This window comes from Aquarana catesbeiana, linkage group LG12, assembly GCF_042186555.1.
Source record: "Aquarana catesbeiana isolate 2022-GZ linkage group LG12, ASM4218655v1, whole genome shotgun sequence".
Lineage (NCBI taxonomy): Eukaryota > Metazoa > Chordata > Amphibia > Anura > Ranidae > Aquarana > Aquarana catesbeiana.
Window position 1 is genome coordinate 38662682 of NC_133335.1, and position 24022 is coordinate 38686703.

The 24022-nt window shown below is 44.5% G+C and overlaps 1 protein-coding gene and 1 long non-coding RNA gene across 2 annotated transcripts in view; one reads left to right on the forward strand and one right to left on the reverse strand.

Annotated features, from left to right (window-relative positions):
* Positions 1-2822: 2822 nt before the first annotated feature.
* LOC141113746 (uncharacterized) lies at positions 2823-13982 on the forward strand. Its single transcript, XR_012236813.1, has 3 exons — positions 2823-2928; positions 5190-5325; positions 13871-13982. It is a non-coding gene; the product is annotated as an uncharacterized lncRNA (long non-coding RNA).
* Positions 13983-16182: 2200 nt separating this feature from the next.
* OSER1 (oxidative stress responsive serine rich 1) overlaps positions 16183-24022 on the reverse strand; it is a 47506-nt gene continuing 39666 nt past the window's right edge. The window contains exon 4 of the mRNA XM_073607594.1: positions 16183-23862. Coding sequence (XP_073463695.1) covers positions 23190-23862 — 673 coding nt within the window. The 3' untranslated portion in view covers positions 16183-23189. The remainder of the gene's footprint in view (positions 23863-24022) is intronic.

Sequence of the window (24022 nt, forward strand, 5' to 3'; positions counted from 1 at the left end):
GGTGGCAGGCATAGTGGCAAGTGACATCCCCATCTGGTGGCAGGCAGCGTGGCATCCCCATCTGGTGGCAGGCAGCGTGGCATCCCCATCTGGTGGCAGGCATAGTGGCATCCCCATCTGGTGGCAGGCATAGTGGCATCCCCATCTGGTGGCAGGCATAGTGGCAAGTGACATCCCCATCTGGTGGCAGGCATAGTGGCAAGTGACATCTCCATCTGGTGGCAGGCAGCGTGGCAAGTGACATCCCCATCTGGTGGCAGGCATAGTGGCATCTCCATCTGGTGGCAGGCATAGTGGCAAGTGACATCCCCATCTGGTGGCAGGCAGAGTGGCAAGTGACATCCCCATCTGGTGGCAGGCATAGTGGCAAGTGACATCTCCATCTGGTGGCAGGCATAGTGGCAAGTGACATCCCCATCTGGTGGCAGGCAGCGTGGCAAGTGACATCCCCATCTGGTGGCAGGCATAGTGGCAAGTGACATCTCCATCTGGTGGCAGGCAGCGTGGCAAGTGACATCCCCATCTGGTGGCAGGCATAATGGCAAGTGACATCCACATCTGGTGGCAGGCATAGTGGCAAGTGACATCCCCATCTGGTGGCAGGCAGCGTGGCAAGTGACATCCCCATCTGGTGGCAGGCATAGTGGCAAGTGACATCTCCATCTGGTGGCAGGCAGCGTGGCAAGTGACATCCCCATCTGGTGGCAGGCATAATGGCAAGTGACATCCACATCTGGTGGCAGGCATAGTGGCAAGTGACCTTCCCATCTGGTGGCAGGCAGCGTGGCAAGTGACATCTCCATCTGGTGGCAGGCATAGTGGCAAGTGACAAGCGATGGTGGCAAGTGACACGCTCAGGGCTCCCAATGATTCAGCATTATGGTGAGTTGAACTATTTCAGTTTATATTACAATGTAATGATAGAAATAATGTGTTTCAATCATCCTGACACCATACCAACCATGGTGCCGGGGATGATTGAAGCACTAACACCAGCCATTGCCCTGAAAAATTGCCCGCGAAAAATCCTTACCCCTCGCGCGCTTACCCTGAAGTATTTTTAGTCTGTACATTTAAAGCCAGTTATTTTCAGTGTTCTCGTGTGTGGAGATATATTTTTAATTGATCTATTGTAGCAGTCATCGATAAAGGACGAGAATGGTGGTGTGTGTGTGTGTGTGGGGGGTGGCATTGAAGGACTCGGCCTTGGGGCGGCAAAGGGAGTAAATCCGGGCCTGTCTGTACACAGCGGCTGCCCTGTAGCAGAAAACTGCCATAGGGCGGTCGGCAAGTGCTTAAGGACCCTTTCACATTAGCGGACTGATCTGATCTTCCTGTCAGTTTTTCAGGTGGACCTGATCGAACCCTCCAGTCTCACCGGGACTTGTGTCCATTGACATCCGCCAACATCTGATCCGATACGCTAAAAACAGATGAATGGGGATCTGTTCCTCATCTGTCTGGTGGAACGGATCGGAGGGCAGTCAGGTATAAACGGACAAGTTTTCCGTTTACATCCGTCCGCCCAGAGAGGAGAGCGGGCTGTGTATGTGACTGCTCTGCATAAGCGAAGCGGACACGGACCAGCCATCCGCCTGCTCAGCGGGGGATCAATGGACAGATTTCCCGCTGAGCAGGCAGACTCCAATGGAGCCCCACCCCATGTGCCAGGGACCTTAGGCTTTCTTTCTTCTATTTTCATTAGGTCACCCAGCCCCCAAGTCTGTTTTTCACAGCACAAACTCTCCAGTGGAATGTTTCAGTTTAAATGGATGAGACAAACCATTTAACACTGGCAGGGGTGATTATAATGATCGGCTTTTTTTATTCATGCAAAATCTTTATCCCATAAGGAAAAAACTGTTTGCTGTAACTGATTATACCATGTGAGATGGAGTTCGACTTCAATTTGTTAGTAGTTCTAAATCTGCTAGTACATTTGACACTACCCTCCCCTGCTGCGCCTCCTATTCTCATTCCTCCAGAGTTTTGCCTCACTAATACAGGAGGTGTGTTACTGGCCAGATTACCAGGTGATAACAGAGGGCAAAAAGCCAAAGAAAAGAAAACTAATACAACCACCACATCTAATAATGATTGGGCAGGTGCAAAATATTACATTTTTGGTTTTGGGTTTAATACCGCTTTAAGATCTGAACAGGTCTCCTTGTTGGAAGACTTGCCCTCGCCTCTGGTGCTGGTGTCCACTTTTCTGAGAAAAAAAAAAAACAATCCCCTCTGCGTGATCTGTGTACATTGCAAAGATTTTAACAAAACGTGTAGGAAATTCCTGCCTATTTTTGCTCTGAAGAAAAAGCCGTTTCCCCATGTCCTTTGCAGATTGATTTCTGAATGGGAGGGTCTGGTTTATTATAATCACCCGATACACTCTCTGTGTTCTGATGAGAAAAGCAGCAGTGTCTGCATCCCTTTAGAAGTAGTTAACCATTAGGGAGTATCTCACCAAAAAATGAAATTCCTGTTGTAGGGGGTGCCTACAATGTTATTTTTTTATCTTGGCACTCACATCCTAGGAAATCAGTGAGCCAATCACACAAGCAGAAAATTATATTTTTGTGAGCGTTCTATACACCAGCATTGTACAGAACGCCTCCAGGTTGCCATATTGCATTCAACTGTTTTTAACATTTTTAAAAACTAAAGCAACTTCAGATTGAAATACAAAAGTCATTTTTAAAAACATGAAATTACAAAGTGGCTTGTGTAGTAATTTTATGTTATAATTTTTTTTTATCATTATTTTTTTTACACAAAAGTGGAGTTCTCCTTTAACCTTTTGGGTATCTTCTCACCATTGACAGTGTCGGTGACGAGGTCATCAGGATGAATAGAGGAGAGAGGTGACACCGATGGCAATAGAAACTTGATGGAGGGTCCAGCCCTTTCCCACCCCATCCAAAATAACAGGTTTGACTTTACATACACTATAAATTCCTACCAAGATTTATTATCACTTTTGCTGGAGATAATAGTACATTGTTGGCATGAACATCATTCATTGTTCTTCAATAGATTTTCATTAATTGTTAAATGGTATATTTTCAGTAGGCACATATTTTGAGCTGCTACTGTCATGTGTACCTTGAGGACAACTTTATTTGCCAACTAAAGTCTTCTACTGCATGCCTTTGATCTTGAGGTTACCTCCATTAACCACCAGCATCTTACTCACCTTTATACTAGAGCCAGGTCCTGTGCAATGTTTACTCTACGTTGGGCAGAAATCCACTTCAGCACCGGTTGCACCTTCACCTGAAGCCTCATAGACTTGTAGGAGGCATCCCAGGATGTGGCTCCAGCTTTTGGGACAGCCACATACAAGTCAACGCCATTATGAAAGATTTAGTCGTATGAGACCTGCATTTTCTAGTGCAGTGGTCTTCAAATTGTAGCCCAGGAGCCAGATTTGGCCGTTTGCTTGCCGACATTCAGCTCTTGGGGCACCATTCCTTCCACTGACTCCATCCATGGGGCACCATTCCTCCATGCTGACACCATCGATGGGGCACCATTCCTCCCACTGACACCAAGAACGGGGCACCAATCCTCCCAATGACGCTATTGATGAGGCACCATTCATCCCACTGATATCAAGAGTGGCGTATTTGTACTTAGTGATTCCACTCCAAGCTGGGGTGTAAAGTCCTGTTGGTGTTCAGGATTGTAGGGATGCTGGTGTAAAGAGTAATGCCCCGTACACACGATCGGATTTTCCGACAACAAATGTTGGATTTGAGCGTGTTGGCGGAAAGTCCGACCGTGTAATATGCTCCATCGAACATTTGTTGTCTGACTTTCCGCCAACAAATGTTGGCTAGCAGGTTCTCAAATTTTCCGCCTACAAATGATTGTTGTCGGACTTTCCGATCATGTGTACACAAGTCCGTCGGACAAAAGTCCACGCATGCTTGGAATCAACTATGAGCCGGAAGCAGTCGGTCTTGCAAAACCAGCGTTCGTAATGGAGATATCACGTACGTCACTACGTTCGTAATTTTTGGCCAACATTTGTGTGACCGTGCGTATGCAAGACAAGTTGGAGCCAACATCTTTTGAACAAAAATCCACGGTTTTGTTGTCGGAAAGTCCGATCGTGTGTACGGGGCATAACTCATCAAGTGAGAATTAGAGCAGAAATCCGTACACATCTAATAGAGATGTGTACATGTGAAAGCCTCATGCCACTTCTCCGATCATGCCGTTGACGTGTTTCGCCCAGCCCACTGGGGTTTAATCATATGACCTCTCTGATTAAGCCCCGACAGGCGGGGTAAAACATATCAGGGGGGCATGGTCTGAGGAGCGGTATTGACTGAGGTTTTCACATGTACCCTACCCATATCCCTATTAGGATGAGCATAGGTGAGCGGTGGCTTTCTGCTCTGATTCTCACAAGAATGGGGGCATTGTTTAGTCCCACTGACACCAGGACATTTTCTACTCCCACAGGCCACACTCTGGCCTACCATAAAGCCTGAAGCCCTTTGTTTAGAAAGTTTGGAGGCCGCTGGTCTAGTGCATCATCAGTATTACCCCAGGGGAAACCCTAAAATGATTTTTGGGTCTTTACTAAAAGCACTTCGGTCAGTGGGGATATTGCCCTTTCATTGGTGATCAGTGCTAGCGGACACCCACCCTTGGATGCAGCACATAGAAAGTAACGAAATAAGACACTCAAATGTATTACTTTATACAACTCCAGTGCTGAGATCTTAGCACCAGAGCTTCTGAGAGATATAAAGAAGATGTGGTTTAAAAGAACCTGACCTATCAGAAACATGGGAATTGCCATTGTAAGTACTGAAGACAGAAGGTTGGCATGACAGTCCCATAACTAACATTTGCAAGGGTCACCTCCATGTTCCTCCCTGGAAAAAATTCCTTTTAAATCTCCATCTTTCCCGAAAATTGATCCAGCGGATCTGGTCGTGGTATTGCGACTCAGGAACGGGTGACAAGTTCACTGAAATTCCTAGTAAACCATTCAGAGAACATCTACTGTTATTTATACGAACATATTTTTAGTGTTATCTTTTTTTTTTTTTTTTTTTATGAAATGAGATTCTTGAAATAGAAAAGTAATGATTCACTGCACACGCTGCTCTATTAATTCCCCTGGAGAAAGCGTTGTAGAAAATAAACTGTTTATGGTCTTCTGGTTTTGGAAGGAGAAGATAGCACCACAGGGAATCATGGAGCTGCAAGCTGTGATGAGTTTGGAGAATTTAAGATGTTGGCTGAGAAGATCGGGTCCTTGGAATGCCTAAAAGGAATAGATAGATACAGTGCCACTGTTAATCAAAGGTATGCACACTAGCCGAGCATAAAATCCAGTATTTATTTTAAAGTTTGAGTTGAATTAAATTTTTAAATCAATGTTTTGTATTTTATTTTTTTGCTATAAGCATACAATATTTATTTTATACATGATACAGGATTTCTGGGGCACTATGAGCTATTGAGGGAGAGCTGTTTCCTTTGAGGCACGCTGTCTCCTCTCTTTTTTTTTGTGCAGACTTCAGCTTGAGCTATTGAGGTATGTAAACTTTTTTTTTACAACAGGTGGGTAAAAGAGGATTAAAATATGCAAAAATAGGTTTGAAGCTGAAGGCTCTTCATTTAAAGTAACCCTGTCACTACTTAGACCATCCATTCTCAACCAGGGTTCCTCCAGAGGTTTCTAGGGGTTCCCCTGAGGTTTGGTTAATTAACCTCCCATTTGATGGTAGCAGCATGACAGTAATCTTTGTAGCTATCTATAAGAGTGACAATAAATCTGTAAAGGTGTCATTCCTTCCTACCTACTGGATTACCATCAGGGTGTTAAGAAATTCATACCCCCCCCCCAAATCTAAAAAGATCTTGCAGGTTGCTTAGCTTAGACCTGCTTTTATCAACCTTTTTTTTGTCCCAAATAAAACCATGAAATAATGTTCAGGACTTGGGGAACCCATGCCCAATTCATTAGAGATAAGTGGTGAAAAATGCATCTTACATTAGCGGTCAGTAGGAAGAAAGCCTATCTTACAGTGGTGGTCAAAATGCATCCTATACAGAATGCTAAAAAGAGTATTGGAGTCACGTCTCTGGATATCAAGTGATACTGGCTCTAGAACTATAGAGATGCTATCAAATGTTGGGGTCAATTAGCCACAGCTCAAAGAAACCCTAGCTATCCTATGAGGAACCTTATGGTTCCACAGAACCCTGGATGAGAATGGCTGGTAAGAAATGTAAAATTCTGTCACTAGAGTGGGACTGACCATGTACTTATGAGAACTGGGAAATATACTATGGAGGAGGATCATTGAATTACAAAAACTGACCTATTCAACTTCTTTGGAGCCTTTAGGCTCCATGCATACTGGGCTTTAAAATATGCCAATTCCCTTGCAAGAAAAAAAACTCATATAGAGCGTTTTTTGTACAAAGTTTAGACGAGTTGAAGAGAGTTTTGCATTTTTTTTTTTTTTTTTTGCTAGAAAGCTCCAATCAGAAACGCAAACCAGAAGAAGAGGTTTTTTTTTTCCTGCATCTAAACCAGGGTTTCTCAACCAGGGTTCAGTGGAACCCTAGGGTTCACCCAGAGGCTACTAGGGGTCCCTTGAGCAATGAACAATTTCTGCTTCTCAGATAAGTTCCCACTGACACCATTGATCTTTTTAGCTATATGTAAGGGGTTAATTCTTCGCAATGACCACAAGTGTAGGGAGCATTCTTGCTATTGACCATCATACTAATGTATCTTGGGCTGTAGGTATAGTCATTTTTGCAAGGGTTCCCTCATACCAAAGAGTTATTTCAAGGGTTCCTCTGTGTTCAAAAGGTTGGGAAAGGCTGCTCTAAATGTTGAGCTCAAAATATGCCTGGAATCGTCCTAATGTGTATGGACACATACTTGAAGGATTACATTAACCGCTCGCCGACCACCGCACACAGATGTACGTCGGCACAATAGCACAGGCAGGCAAATGGCGTACGGGTACGTCCCTTTAAATTTGCCCCCTTTCAGGCGCGTGCACCTGCCACGGGAGCGCGCCCGCAGGTCCCGGGAACTCGATGTTCTCCGGCGGCCCGCGATTGCGGTGTTGAGAGGTAGAACAGGGAGATGCCTATGTAAGCAAGGCATTTCTCCGTTCTGCCTTGTGTCATGACAGAGATCTACTGCTCCCTGTGATCGGGAGCAGTGATGTCATGTCCTAGGTAGCCCCTCCCCCCACAGTTAGAATCACTCCCTAGGACACACTTAACCCCTTAATCGCCCCCTAGTGGTTAACCCCTTCCCTGCCAGTGTCATTTACACAGTAATCAGTGCGTTTTTATAGCAATGGTCAATGGTCCCAAAATAGTGTCAAGTGTCCGATGTGTCCGCCATAATGTCGCAGTCATGATAAAAATCACAGATCGCCGCCATGACTAATTTAAAAAAAAAATTCACAATAAAAATGCCATAAAACTATCCCCTATTTTGTAGACACTATAACTTTTGCGCAAACCAATCAATATACGCTTATTGCATTTTTTTTTTTTTCACCTAAAATATGTAGAAGAATACATATCGGCCTAAACTGAGGAAAAATGTTTTTTTTATATATTTTTGGGGGATATTTATTATAGCAAAAAGTAAAAAATATTGCTTTTTTTCCAAAATTGACGCTCTTTGTTTATAGCGCAGAAAATAAAAACTGCAGGGGTGATCAAATATCACCAAAAGAAAGCTCTATTTGTTCGAAAAAAACCCGTCAATTTTGTTTGGGTACAACGTCGCACGACCGCGCAATTGTCAGTTAAAGCGACACAGTGCCGAATCGCAAAAAGTGCTCTGGTCAGGAAGGGGGTAAAATCTTCCGGGGCTGAAGTGGTTAAGCTGCTTCTACAAGCAAAAAACAAAACTCCTGTAGAAGCAGCGATTTTTAAGCCAGTGTGCATGGAGCCTCTAGGTTTGTTTAAACCCAAGGACAAAACCGAATTTGCTGCAGCTTACTAATGTGATGGCTGAATTACCTTTCTTTTTTTAAGGCACAGTATAATTTCTGTACACAAAAATACCCGTTCATCCTGCTGGAAATTCAGTGTCGTAACTATGCTGAAACCCCAGTTTTCTGAACTAACCCTCTATGCCTCCTGGCAATAGAGAAGAGGGGGTGTTTGTAGTTCAACTCAGGATAGCATCCTAGGGTGACAATGGCTGCTCCTCCAGAGATATAGCACGCCGTGTGATCACTGACACCGTGGGACAGGACATGTGCTATTGGCAAGATCCCCTGGTGAAAATAAAGGGTGGAAACCAAACTAAAAAAGAAAATGAATGTAGCCACCACATATTAAAGTTTTTTTGTTTCGGGTTTAGATACTTTAATTGCTTCCCGTCCAGCAACGTACAGGTACCGAAATGTCATTTTTTTCAGCCGGCGAGTCACTTCAAGGTAAAAGCAATCCTAGCGGCTATAAAGCTGCTGGATTACTTTTACAAGTGGCAAAAGGGGGTCCCACCCTTCTCCTGCCGCCTTTACCGAGCTCTCCTGATGCGTGGCATCTGGTTCCTGGGACAAGTGAGAGAAACTGATGTTGTTCCTCTCACTGTGTGACGTCAGAAATTGGAAGCGACCAGGATTTAATCACTTCCGCTTCTTTGTTTACCTTCCTGTTACCGGCCAGTGAGGCAGCCTATAAGACCGATCTGTGTCTGATCAGCTGCATTGGAGACCAGAGGAGAGACCCCAGATCTCTCTATAAAGAGGACCTGTCATGGCCCATGCTATTACAAGGGCATTCTCCGAGCATTAGCACGAAGAACGGAGCCGCCGCTAGAGGAAGCAGAGCCAATGCTTCCTGTATAGCGCCGGCTCCTTCATAGGCGGAGTGATACCAAATGTACTCCGCCTGTGACAGGAAGCATCGGCTCTGCTCTCTACTGCAGCCGCGTACTTCTGTCACAATTATGCTCGGGGATTGTGGGTCGGGACACGGGAACCCGCGATCTGGGACAGCAGCCATCAGTAACAGTACCCGCCAGCAGTACCAGTACCAGCCATCAGTACCAGCACCTGCCAGCAGTACCAGTCATCAGTACCAGCCAGCAGTACCAGTACCAGCCAGCATTACCATTCATCAGTACCAGCCATCAGAACCAGTACCAGCCAGCAGTACCAGTCATCAGTATCAGTACCAGCCAGCAGTACCAGAACCAGTCATCAGTATCAGTACCAGCAAGCAGTACGAGTCATCAGTATTAGTACCCACCATCAGTACCAACCAGCAGTAGCAGTACCCGCCATCAGTACCAGTACCCACCAGCAGTACCAGTCAGTAGTACCAGTACCCACCAGCAGTACCAGCACCTGTCAGCAGTACCCACCGGCAGTACCAGCCCTGGAGGACAGCCAGCAGCCAGCTGCAGGAATCCTGAGGAAGTGAAGATTGAGGTCAGTTGAGGTGCAGGTAAACCGCTGAGGGGCAACCTTAGGCCTCTTTCACATGATCAGTCTGATCGGATCCGCCTGTCTGTTTTTCAGGTGGACTCAAAACGGACTCTCCATTCACCTCTATAGAGCAGCAGATGTAAACTGACTTGTGTCTGTTTACACCCGCCTATCTGCAATCCGATCTGCTTGAAAAAAAAGGGGATCTGTCCCCTTCTGTCTGGGCGGATCGGAGGGCCCATGGGGTAGAGCGGGCTGCGTCCGTGTCTGCTCTACATATGCAGAGTGGACACAGACCTGCCAACCGCCCTTTACGCTCATTGTGGCCTGCGACTGGTTTCCAAGTCGCTAAAGTGGCCTTCGCTCCTTCTCTCTAGGGCTTCTGCTTAAAAGAATAAAATAAAAAATGTTTAGGGGTCTAAATAGTTTTTTTTTAATGTAGGAGAGGATGAATTAATGAAAAAGCGACAACTGTAACCACTTCCAGTTCAGGCCACGGACTGGAAGTGGTTAAAGTTGGCGATTTTTCATTTTGCATAGATTGGGGGAAGGGTTGGGACACGTTTTTACGGTTATCTCTAATGGGTTAAATTCCCTTCTCTTTCCTGTTCTGGGGACATATGAAAAACTAACCTGAACCAGAGACAGCAGCTAAAGTGTGATCTTTACCTACAGAGGAGACCCATACCAGGTTTCACCCAAAGCAGAGGGATCTGGTTTAGGTTCAGTTTCTTATAACCATGGCAAAACCCCTTCAACCAACCTCTATCCTAGCCAGCCGTGTAAGTAAAAATAATTTGCCTGGATGTGGAGGGAGTGTGCATTGTCAGAGGCACCTGTTCTCCGCAGCATTCCCAGGGGCATTATCGGCCAACTTCTGCTGGGTAAACTCTTTCTGTGATGTGGCTGAGAAACCTGATCTGACACAGATTACTTCGATGGCCATTGACGTGTAACGTGGCCATTCTCTGGGTCTAATTTGGTGGCAGGATTAGAGTGCAGCCCGAAGCTTTCCCATCGTTCCTCAGATATAAAATTAGAGAGAAAGGAGGGTGTCGGGCCACAGAATTGTTCCAAGCCATTACATGTGTGACCATTACGTAATCCTCAATCCCTTAGAATAACAATATACAATGTTGTGTCATGACCTCAGAAATAGCACACGTTGCGTGTCTGCAGTATTTTAGAGGGAACCTTAAAGGGAGGACCTGGAGGTCACAGAAGGACCAGAAAGGAAGGGGGTGGAAGGTGAATGTTTGCATTGACAGTCACAAGTGTAGCTGTATATCTGCACACAGAGATTCACAAGCATATAAAAAAAAAAGATTTTACTATCATGCAACTGTAGTAGAAGGGGGTCCTGCTTCCCGAAACAGTCTGGATATTTTACAGGAGTGCTAAAGAGAGGGATGTGAATCAGCTGTCCATTTTATTGATGTCAGTAGGCCTACAATAACGTTTTCTACAGGCAAAAGATATCCTAGAGTGGAATGCAGTAGGATATCTAATGTAAGGGCTAGTTTACACTTTCTTCAAAACAAGGCTTTGTAACTTTGTTAAAGCGCTCTGAATGCCAGTCAAAGCCCCTGTCACTAAATAAAATGGTCAGCTTACAGTCCTGTTTACATCTTGCTTTTGCTTGGGTCTCCGATGAGCCTTTGGTGGGGCTCCGGTGAGCCTTTGGTGGGGCTTCAAGCAAGCTTTGCCATTGACTTCTATGGAGGCTTTGAAGACACTTTGAAGCTCCACTGAAGCTACATAGGGTATTATTTTTGAAGCAAAGCAAAAGCAAGGTGTAAACAGGACTGTAAGCTAACCATTTCATTTAGTGGCAGGAGCTTTGACTAGCGTTCAGAGAGCTTTAACAAAGGGAGTCTGAAGCCTTATTTTGAAGTAAGTGTAAACTAGGCATTAATGTGTGTTGAAGCCAAAGCAAGTGTAAATGAGCCCTTAGTGGGTAAGATTTCCGACACTACAATCATAGATGTACTCTAAATGCCTTCATTCACTTGGAAAGAAAAATGTAATTCTGGGTGGTATCAGATGACGTGCTGAAATACAGGCCTGGCACGGCTGACCTTTTGGGAAATATGCTAGTTGTCTAATAGCTTTGAAGTGACTTTTGGACATATCTGCAGCAGTCTCCACCACGGCGACCAAATCAAGGGCCACCCTGATTGGACAAAGCTCCGGCACTTCCACACATTGTTATAGACTCTTAATGGCCTGTCTTGCTGGTTAGTAGGAATGTGTAGGCTGCAGAATGGGGTGGGTAAACAAAAAAAAAAACAGCAGAGGGCACCAGACTAAGCGCAGTAGTAGGGCACAGTTTTTACTGCACTTAGTCTGGTGTCCTCTGCTGTTCTTTTTAGCTTCACTCTTATGAGGAGCAGTAGCTGGGGTTGTGTGAAGCAGGATACAAAATTTATGGACTTCTTTACATGGACTTTTTGGGGTTAAAAAGGAATTTATAGATTTAACTACAGCTTGTTTTTTTTTTTTTTTTTTTCCTGTTCACTGGTTTATAAGTGGGCAGCTCCTGCCTTGCGCCATTTGCTTATCTTTTTTTTTTTTGCAGAATGGGGTGGGCAAGTTTGTACTAAAAGGAAGTGTCAGAGATTTGCCCAATCAGAATGACCCACGCATTGTCCATGGAGGTAGGAATGTAGATTGAACTTCACTTAGGCCCCTTTCACACTTGTGCAACTTTTCCTGCGACTTTAAACATCAGAGTTGCATGACAGGTCATACCCATGATTCCCAATGATAACCATTTATATCTGTGCAACTTCAAAGTAGTCCCTGTACTACTTTGGTCTGACTTTGATGCGAGTTGAGGTCCACAGACCTCATGTTTACACAGGCATTCCCTGAAATTGTGGCCAAATCGCGTGTCTTTCAAGTCGCGGCAGCGTGAAAGGGGCCTTATACTGGTTACAGGGTTGCCTCAATATTAATGCTAGTCAATCAAGCTGTGGGTGGCTTTGCCGGCACCACCTGGCTCACAAACTTGGATTAAATAATCAAAGGAGCTAGGGTGAAAAGTGTTGGCCGAATAGTGACTGGATAAAATCATGGTTCAGGTGTTCTGTCAGCTTTGGGCATTAGAATACAGTAGCTGGAAGGGGAGATTCCACCATCCTTATTTAGCATTGATGGAGGGTTCTATTGATTTCTTTTTGTTCATTCCATGGTAGATATTGAAGTATGACTAGCCTAAAGCAGGGAAATGCATGCTGAATTTTTTTCATTGGGTTGAATAAAACAAACCCACAGATCCCTGCCATTGACACAAGTAATGTGGATGCAGGGATCTCTCTCTCACTGTGTCTTTGTATGCTGAACAATCTCCTGAACAAAGTGTAGACCAGGGGTGTCAAACTCAATTCCATTGTGGGCCACATCAGCATTCTGGTTGTCCTCAAAGGGCCGGTTGTATCTGTAAGACTAGAACATCCCACCAACCCTTACATCACAGTGCGTCCCCCTTACCATGTGCTGCTGCTGGGAAGAAGCTGGGGGCTGGGCTGGAAAGCAGAAAGTGCAGGGTCTGGAGGAGGGCTGGAGTCAGCTACCAGAGTCTGCTGAGACCAGGGGAGGCAGAGACGAGGGGGTGTTTCTGGCTGCACAGAGATGGGCAGGATCTGTAAGAGGAGTTCTGTCCCCCTCTCTGTTGCCGACTGCTGTGACAGGAGGGTGGCAGGTGAGCCTCTCCACAGCTGCACGGAGAAGCACAGGATCTGGCAGTTCTGTTGTCCTCTCTACTGCTGAGACAAGGTGGGGGCGGAGACGAGGGGGGTACCACAGCTGCAGGAGAGGGCCACGTGAAATGACCTGGAGGGGCAGATTCAGCCCACGGGCCCTGTGTTTGACACCTGTGGTGTAGAACGTCACACTCTTTGCATTCCTCTCCGGCACATACTCCTTACTCTCATACCAACAGCACTCCTCTCCGGCACATGTAATTCACTCTCATATCATCAGCACTCCTCTCCGGTACATGCTCTTCACTCTGTACTAGGGATCCTCAAACTACAGCCCTCTAGCAGTTGCGGAACTACATGTCCCATGAGGCATTGTAAATCTCTGACATTCACAGACATGACTAAGCATGATGGAAATTTTAGTTCTTGAACAACTGGAGGGCCATAGTTTGAAGACCCTTGCTCTATAACAACAGCACTCCTCTCCGACACATGTAATTCACTCTCATACCATCAGCACTCCCCTCCGGCACATGCTCTTTGCTCTCATACCAACAGCACTCCCCTCCGGCACATGCTCTTCACTCTCATACCAACCACAGCACTCCTCTTGGGCACATACTCTCAGTAGTAAATAGTAATAATCCCTGCATTGCTAAAATGACGGTGTGTCGTCTTAACCACTTTCCGCAAAATCACGCATCTCTACGTCATTTTGCTCAGGTGGCTGCACCGATGCAATGCCTGCAGATGCCGGAATTGTCTTTGATCGAGTCTCCGATGTAGCAACCCAGAAGCGACATCACAACATCAACGGTTTACGCAGCAGCCAAAGGTATCAGTTTTTAAAAAATCCAGTGTTTTAAAAAAATGCGAATCTTGGCATTTTAAATATTTTTAAGTGCAGAGGGGTTTGGGGTCTTTCAGACCCCAGATCCCTCCATAAAAAGAGTGCCTTTTGCTGTCGCAAGGGATGTTTACATCCCTTATGACAGCAATAAAAGCGATTAGAATTTTTTTTTAACCACTTCAGCCCTGGAAGGATTTACCCACTTCCTGACCAGGCCGGAAGTGGGCAATACAGCACTGCATTGCTTTAACTGACAATTGCGCGGTCATGCAACACTGTACCCAAAAAAAAAATGTAATTTCCTCTGCGTTTTTTGTTTTATATCAAAAAATGAGCAACAATTTTGAAAAAAAAAAAAAAAAAAAAAGTTTTTCTGCTATAAAACATTAAAAAAAAAAAATTGTACAAAACTAAAAAAAAAAATATTTTCAGCAGTTTAGGCCAATATGTATTCTGCTACATATTTTTGGTTGAAAATAAATAAAAATTGTAGTAAGAGTTATCACATCTACAAAATAGGGGATAGATTCATGTCATTTTTATTATTATTTAATTTTTTTTTTTTTTTTTTAAGCAATGGCGGCGATCAGTGATTATTAGCAGGACTGCCACATTGCATCGGACAGATCAGAGGACATTTTTTACACTTTTTTTTTGGGAACCAGTGACATTATTCCAGTGATCAGTGCTAAAAATATGCACTGTTATTGTACTAATGACACTGGCAGGGAAGGGGTTAACATCAGGGCCGATCAAGGGGTTTAATGTGTTCCCTGTTTGTGTTTTCTAACTGTATGGGGGACAGTGTGACAGGATCCGTGTGATCTTCCCTTTCAGAACAGAGATCTGCCTTGTTAACACAGGCAGATCTCCATTCGGTCACTGCAGGGAATGATCGTGGGTGGCTGGAGGACATAGAGTCCGCTGGACCCGCTGATTGGCTCCCCCACTGGCCAATGGGAGCGCGCGCCCACAAAATTGAGTTCACGAGCCGACATACACCTACAGCGATTCGTTTGAACGAGGCGACGTGCCACAGTATAATAACAGTGGCTGGTCCGCAAGCGGTTAAAAGGAACCGTGTAAAAATAAATGAAAATAAATAAACAGGCAACTGATAAAAAAATTTAAGGCGTCGCCTATGGATATTTTTAAGCACCGTAGCTTGTCGCCATTCCATAAGTGTGCGCAATTTTAAAAAGTGACATGTTAGGTATCCATCTACTCGGCGTAACATCATCTTTCATATTATTTAAAAAAATTGGACTAACTTTACTGTTTAGTTTTATTTTTTTAATTCATTGAAATGTATATTTTCCCAAAAATATTGTGTTTGAAAGACTGCTGCGCAAATACAGTGCGACATAAAATATTGCAACCGCCACCATTTTATTCTCTAGGGTCTCTGCTAAAAAAAAAATATTTCTAATGTTTGGGGGTTCTAACAAAAAAAATACAGATTTTAACTTGTAAACAACAAATGTCTGAAAAAGGCCTGGTCTTGAAGTGGTTAATCATGTGATTGTACAATGCTCTGCCTTTGTATGATTGCTCACTGTTACACCATAGGGCAGTGATGGCGAACCTTGGCACCCCAGATGTTTTGGAACTACATTTCCCATGATGCGCAAATACACTGCAGAATGCATGAGCATCATGGGAAATGTAGTTCCAAAACATCTGGGTGCCAAGGTTCGCTATTACTGTCATAGGGCATGATCAGTTAGCAATTATTGGCTATTCTTCATGATTAATCACAGGAGATTTTAGAGGGCAATTGATCTATCAAATTATATCTGCAACAAGCACTCAATGACCCCCTTATACTTACAATGCCAGCTTGTCCTTCACTGCACCTTTCAGCTTTGAAATCAGCAGTGACGCCACTTCCTGTCATGTGATGGTGCTTAGGCCTAGTCATTGGCTGCTAGGCCTGAACACTGTCACATGGAGCAGGTCACATGCAAGCGCCTGGGGAGTTTTGTCAGGTGAGATGAAGGAAGCACTGGTATGAGGAGTACAGAGGGGGGTACATTGACAGCATTGTAGGGACGCAGTCACTTTGCTCCATTTGTCAGCAATCGAACGCTACATTTCACGATTAATCTCAGTTAAATCCAAGCGATTCACCCCCTGATCCCAGAGCAGAACATTCCCTGAGCAAAGACTGATCAAAACAATGAAATGACTTGTTGTACAGCATGTTTTATTTGGCTTACAGAAAACGACTGTGTTCCAGCACATCCCAATCCAACGCTGTCTGGAAGAGACCACTGCAATAGGGAAACATCTAGATTTCTTCTAAGTCATTCTCTCAGTTCACAACCCAGAATCTAAATTCTTCTATTTTTAAACACACAGTTTCAACATGACCAACATTGATGTAACACTGCAAGAACAGAAGTATTTTCCCAGGAAGCCACTTCAAAAATAGCGGCAGGACAAAGCGTTTTAAAAATGGATCCATTTTGTCCCCTCCGAGCTCGAGAATCGCACATTTCAGGGCTGGAAATGACCGATACCGTACAGCGATCCTCCACACCGCTGCATCTTTATGAGCAGATCAGTATCCCACCTGCGATTCTGAGGACAGGATGGACAATGATAACACAGGTAATGTACAGTATTACAAAGGACAATCCAGACTTCAGACAGAGGATTATTGGCGTCAATGTCATGTATGCAGATAGCCCTGAACATAATTAGTAAAACGGATTTCACTTAAAGGGTCATTTGACGTCTATGGCAATTTCATTTCAGAACTCTTTTTTTTTTTGCAAAACAAATCTACAGCCCAAACTTTGTTTTAGTTCCAGATGGATAGGAACCGGCTCCAATGTAACCTGTTAGGGAGATTTCCTTCCCCAGAGACAACAGGAATTGAGTGCAGCTCCCCTTCCTCTTAAGTTGGCCATACATGTTACAAGCTGCATGTACAATCTACGTTTATGAAAACTATAAATCAGAGTGTACCGAAGCAGTCCATGTACTCTGTATCCAATCAGGCAGGTCCTTTCAGTACACAGATGTAGGCAGATTTAAAAGGAGAGTGTACAAGGAAGCTGTAACATATATGGTGATATTAACGTCTTGTTTTTTTTGTGTTTTAAAATAACAAACATGTTATACTTACCTGGTCTGTGTAGTGGTTTTGCACAGTGCAGCCCGGATCCTCCTCTTCTCAGGTCCCTGGCTGGAGCTCCTGTTAAGTGCCCCTACAGCCAGCAGCTGGCTATGGGGGCACCCGAGCTGCAGCTCCATGTATCCATTCAGACACCGAGCTGTGGTTCGGCCCAACCCCCGCTCTCTCCCGATTGGCTAACCGAGTTTGATTGACAGAAGCGGGAGCCAATGGCGCTCTTCTGTTGTCTCAGCTAATGCAGAAGGAGAGTCCCAGACAGCAGAGTCTCTCCTGCAACATTGCTGGATAGAGATGGGGCTCAGGTAAGTATTAGGGGGGCCGCTGCACACAGAAGGTTAATTATCTTAATGCACAGAATGTATTAAAATAATAATAAAAAAAAAAAAACCTTCTGACTTCACAACTAGCTATACAGACTTACATTTCTCCATCCATGCAAAACAACGTGGATGGAGGAATCTCCCACGGCTATCTGAAAACCTGAACAGTGTCACCAGTCAATATTTAAAATTCAACTCCAGCCAATTTCATTTTTCCCCCCATACAGCGGGACAGTGCCTGCACTGCACAGCTTAGCTGCTTGTTTTATATAACTGGAGAGGAGAGCGGGGGTGTACTTATCCGATCCTCCCCGCACACGACTGGTCTGGCGCTCCTACTCTCCAGCGGTCTTGAAAATAGACTGTTCCTGACGTCAGCAAGCCCAGAGCAGGCACCATAGACCATAAACAGTCCACCTCTGGAGGAGAGAAGGATCAGGCGAGTATAAACTATGCTCACTCCTACAAAAAAAAAAAAAAAAAAAAAACGAGCAGTTGACCCTTGCAGTGCTGGCACAACCTCACTGCATGGGGAAAAAAAACATTTTGCCCAGAGTTGGGCTTTAAAGTTTGTCAACCCGAATAGGCCAGCCACCAATTCAGCAGGCATCATTGGAAGTTAGAGCCGTGTAAGGCTACCTTTAGAAAGTTGCCATCACAGCGCTCACCAGGACAAATATTGTAAAGACGTTGAATCTTCCAAGAAGAACACAGAAAGCAAAACATGGCTGGGATTCTAAGCCACACACTCTGCAACAGAAAAAAAGTTTTGATCAATTTTCCATTATAAAGAGACCCCGTCTGTTTTGATTTCTTCTTAAAGGGCAAGTTCACCTTTACAGAAAATCTGTAAGGTGAACTTACACTGGACCCCCCCCAGGTCCCAGAGTCCCTGCGATCACCCGCTGTGAGAGTTTGAGTCGCTGCTTTACTGGTCCAGGGATTTGAAATCCCAGTGGCTTTCTCTCCTCTTCTGCGGCGCTGACAGGACAGGCTAGGTGGGTTCTGATTGGTTGGCGCCGTCCATGTGAAGGGGCCGACCGATTAGAATGCCTCCTATATGTACCTTTACGAGGTACGTTTAGAAGTTTATGCCACAGGGATTTCAAATCTCCAGACCGGTGAATCGGCAACCGAATGTGTCAGAGCGGGGGATGGCGGGACTCAGGTACAGCAAAACTAGGGGGGGGGGGGGGGATGAGGAGGGGGTCCAGTGTACGTTCACCTTACAGATTTTTCTGTGAAGGTGAACTTACCCTTTACAGATACAAGTGGGAGAACTTGGCAGGGGAAATCAAAAGACTGACAGAGGTTCCAAAACACAACCTCAGTGCTGTTTATGTCTGCTGAGCCACTGCCAGTGTTGGATCCTTCTCAATTTCCCCCTGCAGGCTATAAATGAAAATCACAACCTAATATATTATAGCTGTCACCAGAACAGGAAGTAGAGGAAATCTTCCAATGGGGGACGTGTGTCTAAGAGAAGATTATCTCACTTTAGAATGATTTCCTCTCATTTCCTGATGTGTCTCCAGCACAGGAAGTTAAGGGGAAATCTCTCCAATAGGGTGCAGCCAGCCTGACAAAAAAAAAAAAAAAAAAAAACACATTTGGGTCTTAGATATACTTTAACATTAAAAAAAAACATAATAGAATGCTTTGAAATGTAGAAATCTTTATCAACAGTAAACCAACCAAAAAAAAAATCAAAGCATACTTCAATGCTTTCCACAAACCCAAAACAGTAGACAATGAGATGAACCAAGGAGAATAAAAATCAGTTCTTATCCCCCATCTTTCCTATCGGGGGGCAATGAGGTGGCCGCTGCACTAACCTACCCTGTGTACACACCATCCTATTCACTCTAATAGTACAATGTGCAGAAGTACTATCTATGCCTTGTAATGGTTTCATCTATTTGTAGATCAAATGCAATATTCAAAGCGGTTTATTATCCTCAATAAACACACAGTATTCATTCTGGTGACAGGATAATTAATCGATCACACAGCGCGGTACAATAAATCTTTTGAAATCTGTGCTGTCAATTTCTCAGCGTTTGTTAATCTAGCACCACTTCATAGAGCTGCATGGAGCTGACATTTCCACACTGCAGTGCTAATTTAAAGCTGAACTCCAGGCAAACTGGTGAAACTCGTGTAACGAGGAGATGTTTTACCTGCCAAAGGATTTGTATTCCTGTCCATCCAGTCCTGAGATTTACACAGCACAGTCCTTGGCTGGCAGGGCAGAAAAACAGTTTTTTTTTTTTTGCTGCAATTAACACTTAAAGGTCTTGCTCCTCCCCCAGCGTAGGATTAAACAACGAAGGAGAAGTAGCAGACTGATCATTTTGTTTCTCTGCTCTTTCCTATCAGCGCATCTCTTTTGAGAAAATGAGCACTGCAGAACACACAGACCGGCTCATTGTATGGCTTCACCCTCTCTGTCTGTGCTCTGCTGTACTGAGGCAGATACCAAGCCAATAAAAAGGTACATACACTTGGTATAACTTGTTTGCATTAATCATACATAACATTGTATTAATGAATACAGAGCAGCATTAAATTTGTGTCTGGAGGTCAGCTTTAATAATTACATTGCAACATTATTCTAGATACTCAACCAGCGGAAACAAGTTAAACGCCTTACTTTTTTGTTTTTTTTTTTAAGTAGTAGAAAGTAGTTAATGCCTTATTAATCTGTATATCTGAGGTGACTACCTTATACCTAGGAGTCCTGTGCATTACCAGCAGCCAACTTCTCTTTGCAGGGGGAAAAAAAAAAAAAAAAAAATCAGACACATTAGAAAAGCTGCTGCAAGTGGCACTGCATCCTCGTCATCTGCCAGTACTAATCTCACCAATCACAGTGCAGCTAAACATGTGCATTTATGCAGCACTCAAGTGTAACAAGCTTCAACTCGAACAGTGTACAGCAAGCTTTTATAAAGAATTTACCAAAGATTCCAACAACTTTGTTAAAGACTTGAAAGCAACCTTCAAGGGCATTAAAACACAGATTTGAATGGGGAAGCAAGTTTGAGGTCTGCGAGCAGCCTCCTGAAAGTGAATCCGGTAACCCGTCACTCCTACAGCCATGGGAATGGAAACCTGCCATGTATCCCATGCTCTGCTGTCCCATCTGCAGGGGGCAGAGACTGGCATAGCAGGTTTTGTTAGTTAGGTTGGAGGGAGCTCAACAAACAACCGTTCTCTGACCCCCTTCCTGGTGGAGGAACCAAAAATAACATGTATTACATCACCTCCTGGTTCAGAGAAGTAATTTCCTGGCAGTGCTAAGCAGCTAATGGAGCATAATCTGTGCTGTATTAGGCACAGTGGAGTGCAGGGCCAATCCTGACCGTAACATCCCAATAAAGAGAACTGGTTCTTGCAAAAATGCTATCACATAGGGGGCTATTGGTTCCTCATGTGACAGCAATAAAGTTGTGGGGGGAGTTTTAAAATTTGTGACCTGCATTATACCATCAGAGTGAATGCCAGAGTGAGGCCATTATTCACAATTAGCTCTAATATCGTGGCCGGTAAGAGCTTTTAAAGCATGGGTGCTCAACCTGTGGCTCTCTGCCTGTTGCGGAACTACAAGTTCCATGAGGCATTGCAAGGCTGTCAGTTAAACAAGCATGACTCCAAATACAGAGGCATGATGGGACATGTAGTTCCGCAACAGCTTGAGGGCCACAGATTGCGTACCCATGTTTTAAAGGTTAAAGAGGAAGCAAACCCTGATGAGTTTACTTCCTCTTTGTTTCCCTGCAAAGGTAAAGCATAATGGGCTACTATGCATCGCATAGTAGCCCATTAAGTGTTACTTACCTGACACAGGAGCCTGCGATGTCACCGCTGTCCCCTCTGCTACGGAGCGTCCATCTTCTTGCTGGGTATCGTGGCTCTGGCGCTGCAATTGGCCGGAGCCGCGATGACGTCACACCCGCGCATGCGCACGGAAGCCGCCACTAACGGCATATCGCCGTTAGCAGTGGCATGCTCAGTGCGCCTGCGCGCCGCTGTCTATGGCGCATGCGCCGCAGACAGCAGTGTCTGTCTTGTTGCAAATATCTCCTAAACAGTGTAGGTTTAGGAGATATTTCTTGGACCTACAGGTAAACCTTAAAGTGGATGTAAACCTGAAATTTGTATTTTTTATGTCATAATGTAGAGTATACGATTTCCTATCATTTGAGCCCAGTCTTGCCACAAAGAGTTAATCCATCTCTGAGCAATCCTCTTTTATTGTTCAGTGAGATAAATCTTGACAAAGAAAAACTTTGTCAAATCCTCCCCCTTGCTGTGAGTGACAGGTGATTTACATATCTCGTGCACTAGCCTAAGACATGCATTATTTTTTAATTCCCTCCCCCACTCCTTTCTTCAGCAGCTCTGCCAGGATTGGATGTTCCACACCTCAGCATAATTTGGCATGCGGAAGTCATGTGGTTACTTTCCTGTCTTTTCACTGGATGTTAGAGATCATAGCAGAAGTTCAGTGTTAGAAATACACAGGAGAAAATGCATATTGACAAGGGGAGTGTAGAGGTGGGCGGGGAGTCTACTGACATCACAACTCCACCCACCGAGCTCCAGACAACAGACCCGCCCACAGAATCTGCAGTTTTTCGGATCTCATATCAGACAGAGGGGAGACATTTGACAGGTAAAGATACATGCAGGAGGCATGTATATCCTTATAGATAACCCCTATGGCAGTAGTTTAGAAAGGATGACATTGGGTTTACATCCACTTTAATCTAGGCTTACCTGTAGGTCAAAGTGGTCTGTAAGGGTTCACAACCACTTTAAGTAAAGCTTTTACAAAAAAAAAAAAAAAAAAAAAGTACATCTTTTTGCAAGTAAAAAAAACATACATTGATTATTTTTTTTTTACTGGCAGAAAGAATCCATGAACTACGAGTGCCCTCACAGATCATTGAAAACTACAAGCCATAGGCCGGAGGCCAATGGTAGATGTAGTTCATTCATTCACAGAGCTCTGAGAATGAATGACGCGGCTGCTCGGTTTTTAAATTCTGACAGCGGGTGCGGGGAGAAGATCCTCTGCCCACTGTCACAAGGAGGGGGAGAAGAGGCAGGCACTAAAACATGTTCCAAAAGTGAACTTATCCCTTAAAGAATCACCCACAGATAATTTTGGGTACCGTAGTTTGTTGGCGTTGTATGGGCAATTATATGGCTTCACATGTTGAGTACCCATTTACTTGACGTAGCCTCAACTTTTAAAACATTATCCAAAAATGGATAATATATTGGAGAGTTGCTTTAACAAAGCTGCCTGAAGCTTGCTGTACACAATGCTCTGTCACAGACTGAAGTGAAGCTCTGCATATCCAGGTTCATGGTTGCCGATACTTTTAAAAGGAGCGCTGGCAGAGATGGGGGTGTTAGCATCCCCCCTTTTTCTCATTTTTTGGTAGTGTCATTTTTTGGTAGTGTCTACCTACCATGGGGTTTAGTAAGCAAAGGAAACATACATCCCATTTTTCTTAAACAGTGGGAACCCCTTCAAGTGGAAAAAAAAAAAAAAAACACACTGGTAGCCTTTTTGAAGCCAGACACTCTTGAAATTTCTAGACAAACTGTGCAGAACGCAGATGACAGATTTAATAATAAACACCAAATGATTGAAGGCCCAAAGATTTCACTTGGCAACATGCGGTTCATGGTCAACTCCCTGATGATGCTGAATGCTTAGGTGTACATCATTTCTGCCATGTGGGACATTTTCTTTGGAATATACAAGTAGTATTCCATGTACCCGGCCAGGTCTTCGATGGTGACATCATCAACCGAGGCTCGGGCCTGCTCTGAGCAAGAGCGAGGGGAACCGGAGGCATTGGAGCCACCAGCATGAGTTCTGTTTTGTAAAGGCTGAGAGCAGTCCTCCTTCACAGTCTTCTCGCACTCGGTTAGCATGTCTCGTAAGCCCGAGAAGGAATAGACTTCCATGTTTTGCCAGTTGTCACACTGGCAATCCCCCCCATCGTTGCAAGTACATTTTGTGGCGGTGCTGAGCTTCGACACAGAGTGGAAATCTGAAGGCAAACCGGCCTTGGAGCTTGTCCCAGGATCCAGGGAAACGAGTACCTGGGAGGAGGTCTCTGATGGAGATAACTCCGAAGGCTCAAGGCCAAATCTCCTGTATCCATTGACATTAAGAGTAGTGCTTGGTGGATCGCCGGTGGCCGAACGACTGATGGCGGAGCCTCCGTCTGAAGCGTCGCAGAGGGACTTGTGCTTTAGCTGAGTGCTGCAAGATGTCTTTGCGCTGCAGTGTGTAAACTTTGGGGGGTGGAGGACTGGAGATTTAGAGCGTCGTCTGCGAGGTGTTCTGGTGACTCCCCGTATAGTCTTTCTTGATGATCTGAAGTAGGAAAAAAAAAAAAAGCTGCATTTAATAAAGGCTTGAATCAAACATGGACACATTAATATTTATTTATACCAGAGGTCTCCAAACTTTCTAAACCATGTAGGGCTGAAACAACTAATCAATTAATCGACAACTAATCGATTATGAAAATAGT